This window comes from Chlorella variabilis, assembly GCF_000147415.1.
Source record: "Chlorella variabilis unplaced genomic scaffold CHLNCscaffold_29, whole genome shotgun sequence".
NCBI classification, from domain to species: domain Eukaryota; kingdom Viridiplantae; phylum Chlorophyta; class Trebouxiophyceae; order Chlorellales; family Chlorellaceae; genus Chlorella; species Chlorella variabilis.
Window position 1 is genome coordinate 8,945 of NW_005435059.1, and position 16,879 is coordinate 25,823.

A 16,879-nucleotide genomic window follows, 5' to 3' on the forward strand; every position below is an offset into this window, starting at 1 on the left:
CAATCTCTCTCTCTCTCTCTCTCAACCCACCCTGGGCGTAGACCACCACCGCCACGCAGGTGGGCTGGGAGTGGCACACGTCGGCGGCGTCCACGGGCCGGGAGAAGGCGCAGCCGCTGGGCAGCTGCGAGCCGGCGCAGGGGAAGTCTCCGCCGGAGAGGCCCTGCAGGTGTCACCCGCCGCAGGGGGGCAGGGGGGAGGCGCCGGCCACCAGGCCCCGGAAGAACCTTTCAACCAAACCGAAAGTCATGCAGCGGGTGGGGTGGGGTGTTCGGGGAAGCGCGGGTGGGGGAGCGCGGGCGGGCAGCATGCCGTGCCTGCCGCAGCTCGGCTGGCGGGCGGGGCCGGCGGGCACTGCCCTGGCAGGCATGACAGCGGCAAGGGCGCCAGCAGAGGCGCCTGTGCCGCCCTGACATCATCGCTGTGCATGTAGTGTGCGGCACACCACACGCACACGCTCATACACACACACACACACACCAGCGCACACACACACCTACCTGGGCGGGTGAGACCGAGAAGCCGGGCACTCGGGCGTAGCCCAGCGGCGGCTCGCGCACCGGGAAGCCTGCGGGGGCGCAGGGTGGGCAGCTGGTGCGAGTATGGGCGTGCCTGTGGTGCTGAGTGGGTCCATGCCTGTACAGGCACTACATGGCGCCACATGGTGCCACACGTGGCTGCCCGGTGCTGTTGGGCGCGGGTGGCGGCCGTGGTGCGGGTTGGGTGCATGATGTTGCTGTGTGGCAGGGCACTGTGCGCGTGTGCGCGCGCGTGGTGCAAAACAGCTATCGCCAGCACAACATATGCGCCCAGGAAACCTTGTGTGGGGGGTCTGGGGGCGTGACGAGGTGGGGACGAGGGCAGCTGGGTGGTGGGCAAGGCTGTGGGGGCACGCGTGGCGGCCGGCGGGACAGCCGCCAGCCGCCCTTGCGGCTGCCGCCGCCGCTGACTCACCCGCCCAGGTGCCAATGTCTGGGGCCCTTGCCGCCACAGGCGGCTCCAGCACGCACGTGCCGCTCAGCAGCTGGCAGGGCAGGCTCACGTTGGCGTGCGTGGCGCAGCCGTCCTGCGGGCAAGCAGGCAGCGCTGCCGTCGGCGGGTGCGGCGGCGGCGGACAGCGGCCGAAACCTCGGCCCGGCCCGCGGCTCACCGAATGGGTGCAGTAGTTGAAAAAGGCGCAGTCGGACAGCTCCCGGCACGCAGCAGCGCACGACTCGGGCGAGGAGGCGGGGACGTCTCGGAGGATGGGGCCCGCGAAAGCCACATTAGGCACCAGAACCACCTGCCGCTGCTCATCGTTGGGATCGGTCGTTGTGAAGACCTCTTGGAGGCCCAGGGGAGCGGGGTCCGAGGCGCCCGAGGTGCGCTGCGCCGCCAGCAGGCTTAGCGCCAGCAGTAGCAGGTGCAGCATCGGTTAAAGCAGCTGCATTAACCTTCCTGGGAGCGCATGAGATCGTGAGCAGCCTGGGCCACGTTGGCGTCTGACGACCACACTACCACTTGGGCTGGCCATCGCCGCCGCCGCCGAAGCCGCCGCCGCCCAACACGCAGGAGCCCCTTTGAAGCCGGGATGGCCTCACTGGTGGTCTGGATCATGGGGTAAAGTAGGGACAGCCTCGAATCGATCAAACACGGAGGAGGATTGTAACCTTCATATGTTTGCAGTAACTGCGCTGTTTCCTGACCACCGCCCCCTACCGTGATCAGCAGCAGCAGCAGCAGCAGAGAACAAATTTGCATGGGACAGGACATGGCATTGCAAAATAAGTATGGTCATCCGAGAATAAGAATGTGCATTGCATTCACGAAAGGGGGTCATTCATTGGTCATGTATTCATTGGTGAAGGTGCCGGCAGGGGTAGGAGGCGACGGGGCGCCCCTGCTCAGCTCCTCCCTGCACCCCTGCCGACTGCCGGGCTGCATGCACATGCGTCGGGGACGCAGCCGCCGAAAGTTGCGGGCCGCTCAGGCCGGTGCACCGCCGCTCGAGTGCGCCGTCGCCACCGCCGCCACGCGCACCCCGTAGCTCTTGCACATGTTCTTCAGGAAACGCGCCAGCAGGGAAAACGGGGCACTGCGCAGCAGCTCCAGCAGGGACACAGCCTGCAGGCGTGCGGCGGCAGGGGCGCGCGGCAGACGGCGCCGGGTGTGGGTGCTGGCCGGGTGAGGTGGCGCGTTGGGCCAGCTGGCGATGCACAGCCAGCCTCCTGCACCGCTGCGGCTAGCATGCTGCGCAGCACACGCCCAGGCGGGCTAGCGACCCGCACAGCCAGCCTCCTGCACCGCTGCAGCTCGCCCAATTACAGCATCATCCCTGCACCACCACCAGCGCCCGCCCTGGGCCTGCCCTCCACCCACCCGCGAGCCCCTGGCGACGGGATTCAAGGCCTCAAAGTTGGCTTGGTGGGCGCAGAGCAGCTCCAGGCTCAGCCCCGCCTCCTCCGCCCCGCGCTGCGCCGCCGCCTGCACCAGCAGCGGCAGCACCGTCTCGGGCCGACCACCGGAGATGGCAGCACGGGCGGCGTCCACAGCGCCCGCCATCAGCCTGGGGCGGTCCCAGCTGGGGCCAGCTGCGGAGAGCACGGCGGCGCCGGCTGCCGAGCGCAGCGCCCGCGGCGGCGGCGGCGGCATGGCGCCAGGAGGTCCCGCCTGGTTCACGCTCGCCTGCACCCGTGGCGGCTGCGGTAGCTGCGGCAGGGGCAGCAGCAGCGGCAGCGCGTGCTGGTGCTGGCGAAGGCCCAGCTGCGCCGGCGCGGTGGCTGCGGGCTGGGGCATTGCGCGTGGCGCGGGCAGGTGGGCGAGGGCGGGGTGCTGCCCGGCAGCAGCAGCAGCAGCGCTGTGCCGGCTGCTGGCGCGCCCCTGTGCCTGTGCCGCCCCCTTGGCCGCCAGGTGGAACATCCTGAGGGCTGTGGATTGCTGGGGCTGCTGCGGCTGCTGCAGCTGCTGTTGTCCGAGCGGGTGCCGGGCTGGTGGGTGCTGCACCGCGCTGCCGTCTCCGCTGCGCGTACCGCCGCTCTGCTGCTGCAGCTGGCCCTGCTGCTGCTGCGCCGTCTGCCGCTGCGCCGTCTGCAGCGGCGCCGCCGCCACGTCGTCACGATGGGATGGCGTGTGCCGCCCCACCACTAGCGGCGGGGCGGCTTCGTTCACTTCCGCCACCACCCGCCGCACCCAGCTGCCGGTGACCGGCTGGCGCTGCGGCTGCGGCGGTGGCGCGGTAGGCGTGGCCCTGGGCTGCTGCTGCGCTGGGCTGGTCAGGTCCCCCTGGTTGACGCTTTCCTGCGGGAACTGCGCGCCCCGGGGCAGGCGGCCTGCAGGGCGGGCGGGGGCGGGGCGGGGCAAGCGACTTTGGCTTGGCTTCCCTTCCGTGTTGGCAGTTTGTGCTGGGGCTTTTGTGCAGCTTTGGCTATGCCAGCACTACCTGCCGGTGGCCGAACTCGTCGTCCCAACTGCTAGCGCTTCAGCTGCGTAAGACGCCCCCGCCGGCGGTCAAGCCTCGCAAGGCAGGACGTGTCGCTTGTGCCCTTCTTTGTTGTTGAAAAGTGGCGGTTAAAGCACAATATTGATGACAACGCATCTTATAATACGTTCCGCCCAGTATTGCATCAAATTTAAAGTCAAACAAGCATGGGACTGATGCCAGTTGCGCGGTGGCGGCGAATCACGCGGGGGGCGACAGCGACACCTGCTCCTCCTGCCAGTCTGCATACAGTGTGTGCAGGTCTTCGCTGATGCTGGAAAGGGATGCAGTCCAGCCCAGCTGGTCCAAGTACATGCCAGCCAGCAGGTCGGGCCCGGGCTGCTCCGCCTCCCAGTCAGGCTCCAGAACCACCGAAGCCTGCCGGCCCGCCGCTGGCCCAGCCTCCTGCCCGCCAGCCAATGCCGTTGCGACCACCCGCCCCGGTTCCGGCTGCGGATGCGGCTGCTGCTCTGCCTGCCAGGCCGGGGGCGGCAGGGGGATGAAGGCGTCCGCCAAGAAGGGGCTGGCTGCGGTGCTGCGTAGGTAGGGGTTGGAGACCAGTTGGGCGCGGGATACCGCTGGCAGCTGCTGCCGAGCTTCAGCCAGACATGCTGACGGCGGCGCTTCCGCCACTGCCGGGCCTCCGGCAGCCGTCCATGCCCTCTCAGCAGCGCGCTGCTGTGCCGCTGCTGCCGCGGTGGCAGCGTGGGGCAGCAGCGCTGCCACCGGCTGGCCCCCGCCGAGGCCAGGCATCGCCTGCAGGTGAGTGTGGTGGCTGTGGCTGGGGGCGGGGACAGCGCTGATCAGTGTGCCATGCGGCCGCGGCACAGCCAGCAAGGGGAAGGTGGGGAGGGTGGCGGGCGCGGGGGGAAAGTGCTGCTGCTGCTGCTGCTGCTGCTGGGGCCAGGCAGGGTCGCCTGCTGGCAGGCAGCCTAGGGCCTGCAGGGCAGCCGCGATAGCCTGCTCTGCGCTGCTGCTGCCGCCGCCCAGCACATCTGCATACGGGCCCTGCTCCTGCTGCTGCTGCCGCAAAACCACAACCTGCTGCTGCGGCAGCGGCGTGGAGGCAGCGACTGGGTCGTAGGGCAGCCCAAACGCCGTCAGCTGCGTGGCGGCCAGCCAGCTGTTTGCTGCCGCCGGCAGCTGGTCGTGGCTGGGCGCCATCAGGGCGCCGCCGTTGAAGGCCGTGGCGGCCCACGGCGGCAGCTGGGCTCCAGGCTGCATCACTAGCACCACCACCGGCGGTGGGGGCGCCTCCGCTGCTCTGCCGCCGCCGAAACGCGGCCCCGCTGCCCCTGGCGCCGCCTCCTCGTCGCGCCCCCGCTTGCGGCCGCGCTCTGCATCTGCAGGGGGCGCTGCACCTGCAGCCAAAGCACCCCTGTGGTACCCCGGATGGCCTGATTCCTGAGTGGCCGTGGAGGCCCTGCCGCTGCTGCCACCGCTGCCCCGCTGGCGCTGGCGGGCCGGCGTCTGGCGGAGGCGCATGCCTGGGGAGCGACTGCGCTGCTGGGCCGCAGCGCCGCCGCCGCCGCTGCTCTGCTGCTTTTCAGCCCCATCCTCCACAGTGTGGTCTTCTACCTCTTGCCGCCAGCGGGCAGGCAGGCCCACAGCTGCAGGGTTTGGCAAGAGAGGAGGCGCAGGGGGGACAGGGGGCGGGTTTGAGTGACTCACTCACCTCGGAGGTCTCCTGCTGGCCAGCATGCAGTTCATGAGCCACACATGCCCGCATGATTCAGCATACAGCCGAACCAGGCTGCAAATTTACCTTGCAGCAGCTTGCCCCTCAGCCAGTCTGCAGGCAGCAGGATTGGCTTTGGGTGAGTGGCCGCACTCGTGGAGGCTGCTGCCGCAGGCAACGGCGGCACATGCGGCTAACAGGCAGCCCGGCGCGCCCTCCCCCGGCCCTGGCTGCAGCAGTGCTCCCACCGTTGTTGCAGCTGGAGGTAGTGGCACCATACACGCGCTGAAACATCTCCTGAAGCTCTTTCTTCCTGCAGCCGTGGCAGCAGGTGGAAGGCACACACACGAGTGGACACATGGGTGGAGGCAGCAGCAGCCGCCCACCCATTCCACGCTGCAGGCAGCAGCCACATGCCTCTTTCACAGGCGCGTCCCGTGGCAGCAGGGCGCACCTCAGCTGGCAGATGGCGCGCCCTGCCAGGCCCGCGTCGGAGCCCAGCCACGCCGCCGCCGCCGCCCGCACCTCGGCGGTCACGCCATGGCGGAGCAGATGGGCGCCCACCCTGCTGCTGGCCTCTGAATGCGCTGTCATTCGCTTGCAGACACCAGAGCTCTCTAGACTCGTACTGTCGAGCGAACAAGCCAGACCCGGGGGGAGCCGAAGGGCACAGGGCAACGCGGGGCAGGGAGTGGGAGTCGCCACCGCAAAGTAGCTTGCCCGAGGCTGGGTCTGAGAATGAGAAATCAACCATTCCTGGCCTTTCGGCACAGACGCGGTGAGTGGACGGAGTCCACCTCAGCGCTCCGGAGCCGCTTCCTGATGTCAAAGCACAAAAAGAGTGGTCGCAAGTAGACCCGCTTTCAAGAGCTGTAAATTACACACGAGCTGATGCCCAGCTGATGCCGGCGGGGAGGAGCATGGAAACCTGCTGTGCCACAGCAGTGCTCTTTGCGGCCGTCGCCGCAGCACCCCCCCGTAAGAACAATGCCGTGTGAATGCCGTTGTTGTTTGATACATGATGGGCATGGATCTCACAGAATGGCAGGAATCTGGTCTGAGAGCAAGGCAAGGGCAGGCTGGGGCAATAGCGAGTGAGCAAGCAGGGGGAGTCGTCGTTCGGCGCACACCGATCAAAACAGAGAGCTAAAGGTCGCTCCGCTCGCTTTCCACATGCCGCTGGCCAGCTTGCCACATCGCCTGGTCCCGCTGCTGCCGCAGTCGCGCCGCCCCTTGCTGGTGCCGCTCCCGCTCGGCCAGCCGCCGGCGGCGGTCCTGCTTTGGAGGATCCTCCCGAGCCCAGTTGCACTGCTGAACCCAGTCCTTCCACCCCTTGTCTGCTTCGCCCTCCTCCGGCCACGAGCCGGGCGTGAGGTCAGGGATGGCATCCAGGAAGAGGATGTGCGGGCCATCCTTCTGCTTGGCCGCCTCCGCCGTCGCCGCCAGGCTAGGGCCCTTGGGCTGCTGCTGCTGCTGCTGCTGCTGCTGCTGATCCTTGGGGGCGCTGTCCTCTGCAAGCCTGCGGTTTCGGCGCTTCGGGGCGCCCGCTGGGCTCCCCTCCTGCGCCTGCTTCTCGCCGCCTCCTTCCTCCGCCTTGGTCTCTGCCGCCTCCACCTCCACCTGCTCCTGCCCCTGTGCCCGCTCCAGCCCCCCCAGCTGCACCGTGTTGTCGCCACTGGGCTGGCCGGCGCCCTCTGGCAGGCGCCGCACCAGCTCCCTATAGTCTGGGTGCAGGATGTACCTGCGGGAAACATGCGTTTGAAAGGAAAAAAAGTCGGTTGCTTCCCTTGAGCTGAGCCCTCCCGACACGACAAAAGGCCGTCCCTGCTGGCCGATTCCGTGTTGTGCGAAGCGCACCTTCCCGGCATGCATCCAAAGTCGAGGACGTGCCACCAGATGCAGTGCTGGTCATCATCTAGCCCATACGTGAGCAGCTGCGGCGGCGGCAGCAGCAAAGAGGGTCAAGATGGGCAGGCGGTATGAGTGCGGGAGGCAAAATAACAGAGCTCGATCATGGGGAGTGGTGTGTCGGTCATGACCCAGCAGAGACGCCAGCCACAGTAAGCATTTCAATTAACCAGGAAAGAAAGACAGCGAAAGCGCCGAAGGACACAGAAAGGAGGAAGGCAGCTCACCAGGCCGATGTTGTAATCGTTCTTGCGGTGGCCCTGCACCCTCGGCTTCTCGTTGCCGGGCCCCAGCTGCACGTGGGACGGCAGGGAAGCAGGTGCGGGCCGTCAGGGGAGCCAGCACAGCAGGGGCATGCGGGCGGTGCAGCTCTGTATCCGGCGTGGCGGAGACGGCCCGGCAGTGTCATCATGGGGAGAGAGAGGTGGTGGGCCAGCATTGCCAGGCTGGATAGCTGAGCTAAGCAGCAGGCCCATGGCAGGATCTGGTGCCGGGCATTACTCACAGATCCCAGCACAGCAGGAGGAAAGCAGAAGAAAGCACCCCGGCGTAGCCCGCCCTTCCTGGCTCACCCAGGGAGAGTTGCAGACGGGCTCTGGCAGCAGCAGCACGCGCCCCACCCGGGCAGCCAGCCGCACCATCAGGAGCAGCTGGTTCCTGCGGCAGGCGGAAAAGCAGGCAGGCAGGCAAAGGTTGGCAGGCAGGCAGGCAGGTGGCAGGCAGGCAGGCAGGCAGCAAAGAGAGAAGATGAGATAATTCCTCTGCGCTGCCTGCTGCTAGTCTGGGACTGCCGGACAAGTCACTGCCAGACAGCAGCCCGCACCTATACTCCAGCGCAGTTTCACTGGGCAGGTTGAGGCCGGGCAGCAGGGCCAGCACGCGCGGCAGCGGCGCCCCGGGCGTGGCAGCCGGGAACAGCTGGCCGTGCAGGGCCTGGGGCAGGGAGGGAGGGGGGATGGGGACCCAGCAATCCCAGCGAGGCAGCGGCGGCAGTCATGGGCATGCGGGATTGACATTCAACGCAGCAGACAGCACAGGTGGCGCAGTATGGCATCATGCGCCGGCGTGGGGCTCAGCGCCGCCTCAGCGCCGGCGTGGGGCACAGCTCAGTGCCGCCTGCCAAGTCAGCGCGCCGTCAGCGCCCCACCTTCGAAACCTCAAAGTTGAAGGCGCCGCTGGCCTTCAGGATGTATTCTTTCTTCCAGGGAGGGTGCACCTCGCCAGGGATGAACAGCGCGTGCAGCTGCAGCATGCGCAGGGCAGGACGCATACAACATACAAAGCAATGACGAGAGGAAGGAGTAAAAGGAGGGACCCATGCTACCCGCCCGGGCCCTGCTCCGGCGCAGCTCACCATGACTTGAGGCTTAGGCGGCGGCAGATCCCACCAGCCGTTCACGCCCCGCCCCAGCCACGCCTGCGGGCGGCACAGGAGGGCAGGTCAGGCGCAGGCAAAGCGCATGCAGAAACAGCTGGGCGGCGAAAGCAGGGAACAAGCTAGCCGCCGGCAATCACGGTGCACCAACGCGCCGCCGGCCACAATGGCTGTCTGCTCAGGAGCGCGGCCATCCACTCACCGCCAGCAGCCACCTGCAGCAGGGTGAGGGTGGGGCCAGAGAAGCAGCTCAGCCTCCGTCACAGCGCCACACCCGGAGGGGATACCCTCGTATGTTTATAGTACCATCAGGGATGGTGCAGTGCCGGGCCCCGCCAGGCCCTGCCAGGCGCTCAGCTCACTCTGGGGTGAAGATGAAAGTCTCGTTCTGCGGGACGACATAGCCCTCGGGGGGCGACCCCTCCCAGTCTGCATACTTGACCCCGCCGCTCTCCTCCTCCAACATCTTCGGGCAAATGAAGCAAACAGAGGAAAGTAGTGAAATGCGAAGGGATAAAAGAGGGGACGGCGTCAGGCGCTGCCTGCGAAGGCCAGCTGGCTCCTCACAGCACACATGGCAGCACCGAGGGGGTACGAGGCAGGGCAGTACAGCGGGACCAGCAGTCCGAGCTCGGCCAGGCCGGCCGCGCCGGAGAAACTCATTGCCTCCAGTTGCACCATTGCCAGTCGCAAGCTGCCCGCAGCCCCATCGAACTCTATGCACACACGCGCACAGGTGGCACACATCCCACCAAAGCAGCCCGGTTGGTCACCTTGATGAAAGCCTCTGAGTAGTTGAGGCGGGGCGGGAAGCGCTTGCCGGCGATGCTCTCATTCCACGTGCCGTTGAGGTACTGCAGGCAAGGAAGAACCATCAGCAGGCAGTGCGTCAGGAACAGCAGCAGCAGAACAGGCAGCCGTATGCAACACTGGCGCTGGCTGCCCGCAGAGAGCGAGCCTGCCACATGCGCATGTCGCGCCCAGCATGCGTCTGCGCGTCACGCCCGTTGCGCGGCAAGCCCCTGCCGCCCCAGGGCCCACCGGTATGGTGAGGTTGAACCCCAGCACTTTAGACTCGGATGCCTGGGTCAGCTCTTGCCACTCGGGAGGGTAGCGCAGTACCACCCCCGGCTCATGGTACCGCACGCCAGACTCCACATCTTCGTCAGGTGGAGGGACCGGGGAAGGGTGGAAGGAAGGAACAGGAAGGAAGGAAAGTGAGATGGACAGCGAGGCAGGGATCATCAGAGAAGGAAGGGCGGGCTTGCGTCCAACCGGGGGCAAGCCGAAGCCAGGCACGCCGATACAACTGACACCTCAGAGTCGTGGCAAACCAAGCGGTTTGCAACAACAACAACAAACCAAAAAACAACAAGCTCTGCCTGCTGCTGCTGCTGCTGCTGCTGCTGCTGCTGCTGCTGCTGCTGCTGCTGCTGCTGCTGGTGCACTGGGAGCACAGGAGGGGGAGGGGGCTGCCCCTTGCTGACGCTCAGTGTGTGATGCAAGCGTGCTCCTGCTCCTAAACATAAGGACTGTGAGCCCTCTCAGGCAAGCTCACCCGGGTCCAGCTCGGGAGCGGTCCACATGGTGAAGCGGATGTACGGGTGGCGCAGGTAGTTGCCGGCAATGATGTCGGACAGCACAAACTGCGGAATGGGTGAAGGGAGGGGCGGAAGGGGCAGAAGGGGCGGAAGAGGGCGGTGAAAGGAGGCGGACGGACCCCGGGCGGAAGGGAGGGGAGGGAGGGAGAGGGAGGGGAGATCACTCCATAAAGTGAATCAAAGTAAGTCAGGGGAACGAAGTGCCCTGGAGGAGGGCGGCAGGCGCGCCTGGCGCATCCATCGCGTGCCGCCCGGCGGCAGGCAGCCCTCCTATGGATTGCGTGGAGCCCCAAGCAGTGCAGCAGGCGGCCCAACAACAAGAAATGGCAGCGTCCCGCTGCTACCAGCAGCGCCCACACACAGACGCTACCCACCCAACTGCCCGCCCACCCTCCCACTAAAACCCAGCCCAGCCCCTCAGCCCTCTGTGCCTTGCCTGGTCCATCATGCTGTGCCCCAGGTGGCCCAAGTCTGTGAGGTTGACTGCCTTGGCATAAACCTCCCACTGCAATGCAGGTGCGTAGCTTGGTGTGTGAGGCGTGCTGGGGACGGGGGTTGAGGCTCGCCGGCGGCGGGGCCCGGCGCACGGCATGCCCGCAGCCATCCCACCGCCGCCCCGTGCCCGGCACGCGCCGTAGCCACGCCGCCACGCAACACGACTCGCCGCAGCGCGCCAGCCACCGCACACAGGCACACAAAGCCTGACACCACACCCCGCCTGGCACCAGGCCAACCGCCACGCTCTGCCGCCATACCGCCCACCACGCAGCCACACACAGCCACACACAGCCACCACCCCCACCTGCTCGTTCAGGCGGATCATGTGCTCACACATGCGGGCGATGGTCCAGGCGGCGGGGCCCCCTGGAGCAGCATTGTGGATGTAGGAGGAGCCGCCTGCGCAGCAGCAGGGCACAGGCAGGAGCGCACGCTGGGGTGAACACGTGGGAGACGCAGCATGGCCCCAGAGAAGGAAGGGAGCGGGGCCCCACCGTTGACGATGTTGCCGCCGTCTTGCAGCGACATCCAGGGGATGTCCTTGAACGGTGGCACCGTGAGATACTTGTACGGATCTCGGTACAGGTACGTGTCGGTATCCAGCAGCCTGCAGGTTGGGGAGGACCAGTGCAGGGAATAGGATGACAGCACAGCGATGTCGGACACATCTTTCTTGTGCCAGCGCTGAGCTGCTGCAGCCCCTGCACAGCCGGCAGCAGGCAGGCAGCCGGCATGCTGCACAATGCACACCATGCCAAGGCAAACTGGCCGTCCGCACCCCACCAATCGCGTGCAAGGAACGGAGAGGAGAGGAGCCCTGGGTGCAGGCAGGCGGCCAGCCCACTCACCACACGTTGTAGCCGTGCCAGACGGCCCGGGCCATGAGGATGTAGCGCACCGCCCACAGCTCCTCTGCACCAAAGCAGGACGGAAGGTTAGTGGGTGAGGCAAATGTATGTGTGTATGGGATAAGAGCCGCCGCAGCGACAGCACACAGGCGGGCTGTGTGCTGCACCGCAGCGGGCAGGTGTCGCAAAGCCGTGGTGCGGTACACAGCCATTACAGGGGCGGCGCCAGGGGGGCGGCACATGGCTCAACCAGAGAGGGCAGCCCCACCTGCTTCGAAGATGTGCCACTTGCCGTTCTTCACAGGGAACCAGTCCCTGCGCACACAAGTGGTGGGTTGCAGGGGCGGCTGTGGAGACGGCACATGCCAGGGAGTCGATCAGGGGAACGGCGGCGGGGTGGCGGGGGGTGCCCACAGCAGGGCGCCGGCATAGAATGGGAGAAGGGCGAGGAAGAGTCAAACACACCCTCCTTGCACAGGCTGCAGCTCTCCAAGGCAGCAACAGAGCCTCCCCCGCCTCCCCGCCCGCCAGCTCTCGGAACTGGGCAGGCCCTCACCTGTCAGACCACACACAGGTGACGTTGTTGTACCCCGCAGCCGTCAGCACGGCGCACGACTCGTTGCCCCGGGCGTGCAGCATGACGTTGGCAAGGCCCAGCTTCCAGGCCCCCGCAACTGCAGGAAGGACGGGGTTGTGGCGGGCGCGGCGAGGCACGTGGCGAGGGCGAGTGGTGACGGCGGCAGCAGCGCCAACATGGGCCTGACGGGAATGGAGCAGCGAGCGCAGCTGCCCCGCCAGCAGGGTGCAGCCAGTGCGATGGCGCGCTCAGGGCTCCAGCCAAGGCAGGCACCAGCAGGTACCACAGGCGGCACCGGCCAGGCAGCCCAACAGCAGCGCGTAGGCCCACAGCGCCGCTCACTGAAATTCATGCCAAGGGTGTGGCCGCCTGTGCCGATGGTCAGCATGATGCATTCCTTCTTGTAGCAGCTGGCCTTGAGCTGCACAGCAGGGATGCACGGCAGCAGCGGCAGCAGGCAGGGCATCAGGCATGCAAACATGGCACCCCTGCTTGGAGCAGATGGCACCTCAGCTGCGCAGCTTCTGTGCATAGCGGGGCGAACAGGCAGCAGGCCAGAGGCATGCAGGCATGCAGTACCCTCGAGCCCTCCAACGGAACTGCATTAGGCCAAGGCCCCGCCTCGCCTGCCTCTCCACCACCACCAGCAACCACCGCTCCCCTCCATCTCACCATGGCCTTGAAGCCCTCTGTGCTGTCCACCTCCCCCACATACGCCTGCAACTTGCCCACGCTGCAGTAGCCGCTCTCCCGGCACGGCAGGTCGGGGTCGACGCCCTCGCCGTCGACGCCGCCGCCATCGCCGCCATCTCCCTCGGCGGCCTCGTCAGGCGTCTCGCCCCCGCCACCCTCGGCATCCGCCCCGGCGTCGCCGCTACTGCTGCCACCGTCGGCCCCCGGCGTTGCGCCGCCCTCGGCGCTGCTGCCGTTGGTGGCTGCGCCGGCGGCCAGGCTGTTGAGCTGCGCCGAGGCGGATGAGACGTAGAGGGAGGCTGTGGTGAGGTAGTGGGAGGCAGAGCCCACCACCCCAGACATGCCTGTGCTGGGGATCACCACCACCAGCGTGGCAACCAGCAGCGCCACGGAGGCAGCGATCGCCAGGTTGCGCAGCAGCATGGTGGGCGGGGCGGCGGTGGCCAGCTTGAAAGGACGGCGGGCGAGCGGCGGCCCGCCGCCGCTGCCGCCGTTCTCAATGCCCATGCCGCTGGGGGCGCCCTACCGCGCTGCTCACGGTGCCTTCCAGTTCGCGGGCTCGTTTGCGAGCGCTGGGCCTCAGATGGCGGGCAACATGGCGAACACAGGAAGGCTCTTTGGGGTGGGCGCGGGCGGAGCTAGTCTATGACAGCAGACAGTCGTGCACAGCCCGCCAAGTAGCCAGTAGAACCAACTCAGGAGTATAATTGCAGTAGTTAGACTCGCTAGGCGCGTGGGATCGAGTGTAAGGTGATTTGCACTGTCCAGAAATGAGGTCGCATCGATCTGTGGCCGTCTGAGCTGCAGGCGAGGGTGTACTGCAGCGGGTGCAGTACAGTCGACCGTGCCGCCGACGCAGGTGATGACTGATCACTGGACTCCGAGAATGGAATTGTATGTCAACGTTTGTTCAGGGGAGGTGTCCTATGTATTTGTGGGAGGGGGCCCCACAGGTGAAGGGTGGGCAGGGGCAAATGATCAATTATCAGGGGAGGGAAGGGAGTCGGCAGAGGAGGTGTCTCCACAACTGCTAATGGGTGCTGGGCCACAAGAGGAGCCAGGGGGTGGTCGCGTCGCATAGAGCACGCCGCTGTTGGCTGGTGCCTGCTGGCGCTGCTCAGTGGCTGCAGTGCTCAGGCCGGGACCGTGCCGAGGCTGTACACAGACACCTCGCAGGGGCCCAGCACCTTGGCGGTGGCGGCGACTATGTGCAGGGAGACGTACTGGGCACGCACGCCCAACTGGCCCGTGATGGCGTTGGTGCACGTGATGCTGCCAGTCGCGCCAGCGGGCACTGCCTGGCAGGTGAGCCTGCCTGGCAGGTGAGCAGCACGCGGCATAGCTGACCGGCTCAGCGCCAATCCAAGCCAATTCCTTCGGGAACGCCTATTAGAATCGCCAAGGCTTCGGCACAGGCCTCCCCGGGACCCATTCACTACTAGTGGGGGGTACTGCACTTGGCGCGTCGGGCAGATCAAATAATGGTCTAAAGCTAGACGTTAAAACCGGGAAGTTAAGCCTGTGGAGGGCATCTTCAATGCGGTTGTGGCAGTGGAGGCAGACTCGCTGCTCTCGGGGGCGCCGCGTCCAGCGGCCGGTCTCTTCCGCGCCCCAATGCGACACGGTGCGTAGCTGTGTCAGAGCCTCGTGGTCCTGCCGACGCTGTACTGCATCCAGGTAGGTCTCGCGCTGCCCAAATATGGCGGGCGCCAGGTTGAGAGTGCCCACCACGTTGTGCACATAGTGCTCCAGCCGGCTGGCGCCGCCCTTATTCAGCGCCTCCTGGAGTTGCGTCAGCTGGCTGCGCTGCGCAGCTTCCCCCAGCTCGGAGAGTCAACAGGCGCTGGTTGCTGCAGGTCCAGCTGCATGCCAACCGCTGCGAGGCCGGCTGCCAGCTGGGCGGCCCAGGACTGCTGTGCAAGGGGTTGGGTGCCATCTGCGAGTTGCACTCTGTACTGCAGTGCTTGCTGCAACAGGATGCTCTGTGGCGGCGGTCCTGCCAGAATTAATCCGTGGGACCTGCTGTGTCCCTTGAGGCGTTTTCTGCCCCTGCTGAGCCTGCAAGTCTCATCTTGTCCTCCCGCCAAACCACCTTCCCCCTGCTTCCGTGCCTGGCGGGCACCGGCAGTGGTAAGTGCGCAGGTAATTCACAGGTATCAAATCAGCAGGAATGTACCACAACAGGGGCATGTTGTCGTTTATTGCGTACAAAACAGGCGTAATTGTTTACCAGGAGGTACCAGGCAGCTTGCACAACGCTGGCTGCAGTCTCCGCACGCACAAGTCGCAATTGCAATGCATTGCCCTGCCGCCTCAATTCACGTCAGCAAGCCCTTGCCGCTGAGCTGGTACTCGCGGAACGCCTCGCAGCGCTCAAAGGCGGGGGTGAGCGACTGGGCGTAGATGGCGTCCAGCAGCGTGGGGTGGTGCGCCGTGACGTGGCCCAGCAGCGCGCAACGCAGCGCCCTCCACTCCGGGGCGGGTCCCGTGCGCGCGGGGATGGGTGGTGGCGCGCCGTAGTCGAACGCCTGCAGGAAGGCCTTTGCTTTGTCACGCTGCTTCCAGATGTCAATGGTGTGGAACAGGTGGTGGAAGCCGTCGAAGCGCCCCGTCACACCATCCTTGTGCTTCACCTGGCGGGGCAGCGCGGGGCGGCATGGTGACAATGACGCCGGGTGAGGCGCCAGCCCTGGGCGGGGGCCTCTGGGCTGTTGCTTGCATGCTGTTGCCTGCTGGCTCGGGGGCCCTGCACTGCCATCCCACACCAGCCCACGCCTCGCACCTCCCCTCCCCGCCTCGCCCCACCCCCCAGCCATCAGTCCCAGGGCCAGGCCGCTGCGCACCCCCCTCACTCACCAGGATGACTGGGACGCCCATCCCCGCCGCCGGCACGCCGCAGTGGAGGCGCGTGGTGATGATGAGCTTAGCCTCCGCATACCTCCTCAGGTATGCGGAGGCTGCCTTCCACAGGCTGCTCAAGGGCAAGGGGGAGGGCGCGGACCCCTCCATCACGGCCGGTGATTGGAACGGCCACTTCCGGTCACTATTGGGCTACACACACGTGGCTGCCGCGGGCAGGCCCGCCCCTGCCGCCGCCGCGGGCGCGGCGCAGGCGGCGGGCGCCGTGGCAGGCCGTGCTCATGCCTCACAGTTGACACCGGCACATCAACAACTGCATGAGCCATTCACTCTCCCAGAATTGACGGAGATGGCGCAGCGAGCGAAGAACAGCAAAGCCAGCTTGGGTGCCCTGAAGCCTGAGATGCTGAAGGGTGCTATCAAGCAGCTAGGCCCTTCGCTCGTCGCGCTGCTTAACGCCTGTGTACGGATTGGGGCGTTGCCGGCCCAGTGGGCGATCAGTGCGCTGACACCGATCCGCAAGCCTGGTGCGGACCACCTGCGCTGTGACGGCTACCGCGGCATTGCCGTGGGCACACTGCCGGCCAAGCTGTTTGCCAGCATGCTTCAGAGCAGGTTTACAACCCACACTGAGGCGGCGGGCATTCGGGCATCTGGCTAGGCGGGGTTCCGGCCAGGGTACGGTTGCCGTGACCAGCAGCTTGCACTGCGAGCCATCATTGAGCGGCAGCGGGCGCGTGGGCAGCCGTTGTATGCCTGCTATGTGGACTTCAAGCAGGCCTTTGATAGGGTCCCGCGGCATCTGCTGTGGCAGAAGCTGGAGAGCGCCGGCCTGGGTGGCTGGGCGCTGCGGGCGGTGCAGGCCCTTTGCTTGTTGCTTGTGTGGGCTTAAAGTCTGGTAAAGCAAGAACTAGCTTGCAACATAGACTCCCCGCCGAAACGGGACGGGAACCGGGCGAAAGCAGAGAAAGCAATAAAACAGGGGTGGAGCAAGGCGACATGCAACGCAAGCAGCTGACAGGGCACGCATCGAAACGTGTGTATGACTGGCAAAGTGGCATGGCGCATTGGGGAGAAACGCAACGGTACGGGAGCATGGGCTGGCCAAACGGCAGTGCGGAACGCTAGGTCACTAGAAAAGCAGGGAAAGGCGCACTATGTATGCAATGAGGGCAGCCCCGGCTCGAGGCCGTTGAGAAAGCAGTGGGCGGGAGGGGGGAGGCCCCGATGTGGGCGGGCCCCATCGAGGGGGGATGGGGCGCGCAAGCGGCCAGATGGGGCGGGGCGCGGGCGGCAGTAGAGTCCTGCGGCTGGGTGGGATATAGGGCAATGAGCGTTGAGCAGTGTGCGATGAGCAATGAGCAATGAGCAGTGAGCAGCCCCCT

At 66.5% G+C, this 16,879-nt stretch overlaps 4 protein-coding genes across 4 annotated transcripts in view; 1 reads left to right on the forward strand and 3 right to left on the reverse strand.

Annotated features, from left to right (window-relative positions):
• The window catches only part of CHLNCDRAFT_140122 (hypothetical protein), a gene marked incomplete at both ends in the record, with an annotated part of 6,817 nt that extends 5,406 nt beyond the window's left edge, over nucleotides 1–1,411 (reverse strand). The window contains 4 exons of the mRNA XM_005843526.1: nucleotides 31–163; nucleotides 501–568; nucleotides 955–1,066; nucleotides 1,151–1,411. Coding sequence (XP_005843588.1) covers nucleotides 31–163; nucleotides 501–568; nucleotides 955–1,066; nucleotides 1,151–1,411 — 574 coding nt within the window. The remainder of the gene's footprint in view (nucleotides 1–30; nucleotides 164–500; nucleotides 569–954; nucleotides 1,067–1,150) is intronic.
• Nucleotides 1,412–1,965: 554 nt separating this feature from the next.
• Nucleotides 1,966–13,142, reverse strand: CHLNCDRAFT_55051 (hypothetical protein; the record flags this gene model as incomplete). Its single annotated transcript, XM_005843527.1, has 26 exons — nucleotides 1,966–2,103; nucleotides 2,359–3,308; nucleotides 4,074–4,213; nucleotides 4,461–5,067; nucleotides 5,223–5,249; nucleotides 5,384–5,448; nucleotides 5,590–5,763; nucleotides 6,331–6,876; nucleotides 6,993–7,069; nucleotides 7,271–7,336; nucleotides 7,616–7,700; nucleotides 7,867–7,976; nucleotides 8,191–8,286; nucleotides 8,398–8,460; nucleotides 8,621–8,633; nucleotides 8,781–8,884; nucleotides 9,192–9,272; nucleotides 9,460–9,578; nucleotides 9,977–10,064; nucleotides 10,822–10,916; nucleotides 11,012–11,124; nucleotides 11,366–11,429; nucleotides 11,634–11,680; nucleotides 11,922–12,039; nucleotides 12,285–12,363; nucleotides 12,615–13,142. 26 exons carry the CDS (start codon nucleotides 13,140–13,142, stop codon nucleotides 1,966–1,968), a joined length of 4,593 nt encoding a protein of 1,530 aa, XP_005843589.1.
• A 626-nt stretch (nucleotides 13,143–13,768) lies between these two features.
• Nucleotides 13,769–15,777, reverse strand: CHLNCDRAFT_140126 (hypothetical protein; the record flags this gene model as incomplete). The annotated part of the gene is made up of 5 exons (XM_005843528.1): nucleotides 13,769–13,907; nucleotides 14,257–14,436; nucleotides 14,958–15,268; nucleotides 15,492–15,606; nucleotides 15,695–15,777. The coding sequence occupies 5 exons, from the start codon at nucleotides 15,775–15,777 to the stop codon at nucleotides 13,769–13,771; spliced, it is 828 nt and encodes a 275-aa protein (XP_005843590.1).
• A 66-nt stretch (nucleotides 15,778–15,843) lies between these two features.
• On the forward strand, nucleotides 15,844–16,155 carry CHLNCDRAFT_140127 (hypothetical protein; the record flags this gene model as incomplete). The annotated part of the gene is made up of 1 exon (XM_005843468.1): nucleotides 15,844–16,155. One exon carries the CDS (start codon nucleotides 15,844–15,846, stop codon nucleotides 16,153–16,155), a length of 312 nt encoding a protein of 103 aa, XP_005843530.1.
• Between the last annotated feature and the right edge of the window lie 724 nt (nucleotides 16,156–16,879).